At 50.6% G+C, this 6,174-nt stretch overlaps 1 protein-coding gene across 4 annotated transcripts in view; it reads left to right on the top strand.

Moving 5' to 3' along the window:
• The window catches only part of FGF13 (fibroblast growth factor 13), a 152,439-nt gene extending 146,526 nt beyond the window's left edge, over positions 1-5,913 (top strand). For all 4 annotated transcript variants that reach the window (XM_056491096.1, XM_056491099.1, XM_056491098.1 and 1 more), the window contains 2 exons: positions 3,274-3,472; positions 4,466-5,913. In XM_056491096.1, the coding sequence (XP_056347071.1) occupies positions 3,274-3,472; positions 4,466-4,602 (336 nt within the window). In that variant the 3' untranslated portion in view covers positions 4,603-5,913. The remainder of the gene's footprint in view (positions 1-3,273; positions 3,473-4,465) is intronic.
• Positions 5,914-6,174: the final 261 nt, after the last annotated feature.

Here is a 6,174-nt window from a genome sequence, read left to right on the forward strand (position 1 = left end):
ATGACACCAGCACATTAATGGCTCCAGCACATTAATGATACCAGCACATTAATGGCACCAGCACATTAATGACACCAGCACATTAATGACACCAGCACATTAATGGCACCAGCACATTAATGACACCAACACATTAATGACACCAACACATTAATGACACCAGCACATAATGATACCAGCACATTAATGAGCACATTAATGACACCAGCACATTAATGGCTCCAGCACATTAATGGCTCCAGCACATTAATGATACCAGCACATTAATGACACCAACACATTAATGACACCAGCACATTAATGGCCCCAGCCCTTTCCTGGCCCCAGCCCTTTCCTGGCCCCAGCACACTCTCCCTCAGTGTATCAGTGAAGGATTTGCCAGCAGAGGTGCCACAGTGGCCACTCTGCAGCTCCTGCCCTGTCCTGTCCCCTGCTCTGATGTGCTCAGGGAACTCCTGTTCCTGTCACTGGGGCTGCACCTGCCAAGCTCAGAAAAGTCCATTTTCATGGAATGTCCCCAGGCTCCATTCCTTACTGAGTGTGTCATGGAGAGGTGTCTTTGTTCTGTCTGTCCAGAGGATCCAGCCCCTGGAGCCCCTGCAGGATCTGGGCTGCTCCAGGATGGATTTCCCTGGGATTTCCCAGATGGATTTCCCTGGGATGCTCTGGGGGTGGCAGGTTGGGCAGTCCAGGGAGGATTTCCAGGATGGATTTCCCTGGGATTTCCCAGATGGATTTCCCTGGGATGCTCCAGGATTTATTTCCCTGGGATGCTCTGGGGGTGGCAGGCTGGGCTGCAGCTCAGCTCACTCCCAGGAGCACAGCATTCCAGGAGAGCCAAGGAGAAGCAGGAGTGAGGGAAGGTTCTGTGTCTTTCCTCCTGTCCCTTTCTGTCCCTCTGGGCTGCTGCTCCTTCTGAGGTGAATTTGCTTCCTGAGAGCTGCAGAGGAAATGTTCTGCTTCTGTTTGCAGTCTGCCCCTCTGTGCTGTGCTGCCTTTTGTACCCAAAGCAGCTCCAAATTACTGTACATAAACCATCATCTGCCAGTGGGAGCACTGTGCTTTTCCATTTTGCTGCTAATTGGATGATTCCCTGCAATGGTCTTTGTTTCCATGGCTGTGCTGGGCAGGGAACAGGGAGGGAAGGCTTTTATGCAGAAACCTTACAAAAATGCAGTGACTGTCCCTATTTGACAGCAATTGAAACCAATTGTCAATTAACTAAATAACAACCAATTAGCTTAAAGGGGAAAAAAAGAGGAAAATTGCTTGCTTCACATTCTTTGTTGAAGCAAATGCCAGTCAGAGAATGGGAGCTTTTTTCTTTCTTTTATAAGGACAAAATGGCAAAAGATGTGCAGAAAATGCAGTGGTGGGTTTCTTTTTTTCCCAACACCACCCTTTTCTCACATGAGAATATTTTAGAAACTAGATAAGAATATCTAAAGCTCCTGAGACATTTAATTTCCTGTGATATTTTAAAATCAAAATTACAATGGTTATACAAGCACCATTTTCCTCCTTTCTCTCAGGCCCCTGCAGGGCACTGTGAGCACAAGGGCAGCTCCCCTGCAGCAAACATCTGGCTGCTGTGGGGCGCATGACAGGCACCAGGGGATGTTAACATCTGCATGGCCACACCAAGCCCTTCCTCTGGCATCTTTTGTGGGTTCCAGAGCCCATAGGTGAGATGCTGTCAGAATTCCCAGGGCTCTGGGAGGAGCTGCTGCTGCTGCAGCACTGCTGCTCTGCTGTGAGAGCCTTTCCCCTGTCTGGGGCTGATCTACAGCTGGGCAGAGGGCAGGGGCTGGGGGTCACCCAGGGCACTGCACAGGGACAGCAGAACAGGGACAGCAGAACAGGGACAGGAAAACAGGGACAGTCAGAAAAGGGACAGGAGAACAGGGACAGTCAGAACAGGGACAGTCAGAACAGGAACAGGCAAAACAGGGACAGGAAAACAGGGACAGGCAAAACAGGGAGTCAGAACAGGGACAGTCAGAACAGGGACAGGAAAACAGGGACAGGCAGAACAGGAACAGTCAGAACAGGGACAGGCAGAACAGGGACAGTCAGAACAGGGACAGGCAGAACAGGGACAGCAGAACAGGGACAGTCAGAACAGGAACAGTCAGAACAGGGACAGTCAGAACAGGGACAGGCAAAACAGGGAGTCAGAACAGGGACAGTCAGAACAGGGACAGTCAGAACAGGGACAGGAAAACAGGGACAGGCAGAACAGGGACAGGCAGAACAGGGACAGGCAGAACAGGGACAGTCAGAACAGGGACAGTCAGAACAGGGACAGGCAGAACAGGGACAGGCAAAACAGGGACAGGCAAAACAGGGACGGCAGAACAGGAACAGGCAGAACAGGGACAGCAGAACAGCAGGGACAGCAGAACAGCAGGGACAGCAGAACAGGGACAGTCAGAAAAGGGACAGCAGAACAGGGACAGGCAGAACAGGGACAGCAGAACAGAAGGGACAGCAAAACAGGGACAGGCAGAACAGGGACAGCAGAACAGGGACAGTCAGAAAAGGGACAGTCAGAACAGGGACAGCAGAACAGGGACAGTGAAAACAGGGACAGTCAGAAAAGGGACAGTCAGAACAGGGACAGCAGAACAGGGACAGGAAAACAGGGACAGGCAGAACAGGAACAGTCAGAACAGGGACAGGCAGAACAGGGACAGTCAGAACAGGGACAGTCAGAACAGGGACAGCAGAACAGGGACAGGAAAACAGGGACAGTCAGAAAAGGGACAGTCAGAACAGGGACAGGCAGAACAGGGACAGGAAAACAGGGACAGGCAGAACAGGAACAGTCAGAACAGGGACAGGCAGAACAGGGACAGCAGAACAGCAGGGACAGCAGAACAGCAGGGACAGGCAGAAAAGCAGGGACGGCAGAACAGCAGGGACAGTCAAAACAGGGACGTCAGAAGAGGGACAGTCAGAACAGGACAGACAGACAGGGCTCTGTGCCTGCTGATCTCCATTAGCTGCAGCAATCAATAAACCTTCACTCAGATTTTTACTCATTGTCCAAAAGGATCTCATTACATTCCACTTAGGGCTGCTCACAGCATCATTTCCCAGGTTCCAAATTGTGTTACTCTCCTGTTAATACTTTTAGGGCCCGTGTTTCATAACTGGTATCTGGGGATGAGAGGCATATTCTGACTTTCACAAAGCAATCATACTGGGTGCTTTTTCATTAACTGGTCTGAGATTCAGCCCTGCAAGTATTGACCTGTTGCTTTCTTACAGGAACATTTTACACCTGAATGCAAGTTCAAGGAGTCAGTATTTGAGAACTACTATGTGACATACTCCTCCATGATCTACAGACAGCAGCAGTCTGGCCGGGGCTGGTATTTGGGTCTTAACAAAGAAGGAGAAATAATGAAAGGAAACCACGTGAAGAAAAACAAACCTGCAGCACACTTTCTTCCAAAACCCTTAAAAGGTAATGTTTGTTTGCCCCATTGCCTGGCCTGATGGTGTGTTCAGTTCCTGTGTGTGATGTGTGCAGCTGTGCCAGCTGTGTCCTGGGCTGTGCCTGGGGTCTGTCAAGCACAGCTCAGACAGGTCAGTCTCACCTGCTCAGCTGCTTCTCTGCTCCTGAGGAGGTGCAGGCTGTGGTCAGCCCAGGCCTGCAGGGCAGTGGGAGTGCCCTGGGCAGGGTGAGAGGGAGCAGCAGTGCTGTCCCTGTGGGAGATGTCAGAGGAGCCCAGAGGGGTCAGGGGGGGTCAGCAATGGGAGAGCTCCCCTTGCCCTGGCTTTGAGTCTCCTTCCAGTTCACATTGCTGGCTGAGCCATCCCAGTGTGTGCAGCTGGGCTCTGCCCCAGCCCAGCCCAGCCCAGCTGTGCTCACTGACCTTCTGCTCGCCCAGCTGTGCCCACTGATGCTCTGCTCTCCCATCCCAGCTGTGCCCAGCTGTGCTCCCTGACACTCTGCTCTCTCCAGCTGTGCCCAGCTGTGCTATGTTCTCCCAGCTGTGCCCAGCTGTGCTGACTCTGCTCTCTCCAGCTGTGCCCAGCTGTGCTCCCTGACACTCTGTTCTCCCACCTGTGCCCACCTGTGCTGACTCTGCTCTCCCATTCCAGCTGTGCCCAGCTGTGCTCCCTGATGCCCTCCCATCCCAGCTGTGCCCAGCTGTGCCCAGCTGTGCTGACTCCCTCTCTCCCTGCCCAGCTGTGCCCAGCTGTGCCCCCTGACACTCTGCTCTCCCAGCTGTGCCCAGCTGTGCCCAGCTGTGCTGACTCCCTCTCTCCCTGCCCAGCTGTGCTGACTCCCTCTCTCCCTGCCCAGCTGTGCTGACCCCTTCTCTCCCTGCCCAGCTGTGCCCAGCTGTGCTGACTCTGCTCTCCCAGCTGTGCCCAGCTGTGCTGACCCCCTCTCTCCCAGCCCAGCTGTGCCCAGCTGTGCCCAGCTGTGCTGACCCCTCTCTCCCTGCAGTGGCCATGTACAAGGAGCCCTCCCTGCACGACCTCACCGAGTTCTCCCGCTCGGGCAGCGGGACCCCGACCAAGAGCCGCAGCGTGTCCGGGGTGCTCAACGGGGGCAAGTCCATGAGCCAGAACGAGTCCACGTAGCCAGGCCAGCCCCGGCTCTCAGGACAGACCTTACCTCGGGATGCAGTTCATTCTCCTCCAGCTCTCACCACCCTCCAGCCAGGACAGGCTCTGGCTCCGTCCCCGTGCCAGCAGAGCTGCTGGTGCCCAGGAGCAGCCAGGCATGCCGAGTGTGCCTGGGGCCCGCCGGAGCTGGGAGCAGCAGCACTGCAGGCAGCTCCAGGAGGAAATGCCCAGCTCTTTCTCTCTCTCACTTCTTTCTCTCTTTCTCTCTCTCTCCTATGCTTGGTGGAAAACAAAACAAAAACGTTTCACAGCGTTCACTGCTGATAAGAATTTGCTTTCCAACTCAGAAAAAGACCACTTTTGCTCTTCAAAGGAAATTTTAATGCTTGTATGTTTTATAGGGGCAAACAAAAAACAAATATGTAAACTCTGTTGTTTCCTTGGCTTACCGTTTTATATCTAAGGCTTGATAAAAAAAATGTTTCCTTTAATTTGGAATAGTGCAACTTTTTGATTTCTGAACTCCAATGGGTCTTTAAAGCTGTGTCTTTAAAAAAATAATTCAAAATTCAGGGTTGGAACTGAGAGTTGGTGTCTCAGGCTCAAGCAAACAGTGTTCTTGTGGTTTTAAACACAACGAAATATAAATTTTTATAGATTTGTAGTTTCTGGTAAAGTTCTTGTGCTAACCCCAGTCTGTAGGAATTGAGTTGTTTTGTTATCCCAAGTGGAAGTTAACAGAAAGGGATAAAATTATCCTCCAGTGTAGATTTCTCTTAATTCCATTTTGTGTGTCATGTTAAACTATCGTTGTGGCTTCTTTTCTAAAGACAGAAACTGTGGAATTAAGGTGACTTAATTTTTTATAAGAAACGTCTTATTTGTAAAAGTCCTTTCACTGTAAGGGGCACGTGAGTGTAGTGTAGGAGGAAGTAGGACAGGTTACCCCTAAACAACTTATACTTATACATGCTATTGGAAACAATTGTTCAAAAATGTAGTTAGGTTTCCATTTAGGCCATCATGTCTGTTGCATGGGAGAAAGTTGGAATATTGGCATAGAGTTGCATGATGTGTAAGATTTTGTGCATTAATCATCGTTGGATTCTGTGCTCCAAACCTGAATTAGTTCTGTCCAGGCAGCTTTCTGCCTGGTACAAAAAGAGTTGTTTATTATTTGTTGTATACACAACCATGCACTGAATAAACTATTTATATTAAGATGTACTTTTTAAAAAAGCTTGTTTGATTATATGCTGTACATCCATGGTTAATTTGAAGGGAAAAGGGTTGGCAATTAAATGATGAAGTTAAAAGATGCTGTAATTAATGTTGAAAATCTTTCTGTGTGACTGTCATTCCCTGTAAGCACACATCAGGAACTCACCTTTGCTTTGGGCACTGCAGGGCTGTGGGGGAGGGAAGGAGGTTGTTTCAGGTCAGCCCTGCAGATTTGTTCTTCCTTGGAATGGTCAGGGAGGAGCTCTGGCCTCTCACAGGGCTCAGGCTCCCCTTGGCCTGGGCATGGGGTGAGGAAGGTGAGGCACAGAAATCCTTCAAAAGCTGCAGATGTGCTCGTGGTTGCTG

The sequence above is a fragment of the Oenanthe melanoleuca genome, chromosome 4A (genome assembly GCF_029582105.1).
Source record: "Oenanthe melanoleuca isolate GR-GAL-2019-014 chromosome 4A, OMel1.0, whole genome shotgun sequence".
Taxonomy (NCBI): domain Eukaryota; kingdom Metazoa; phylum Chordata; class Aves; order Passeriformes; family Muscicapidae; genus Oenanthe; species Oenanthe melanoleuca.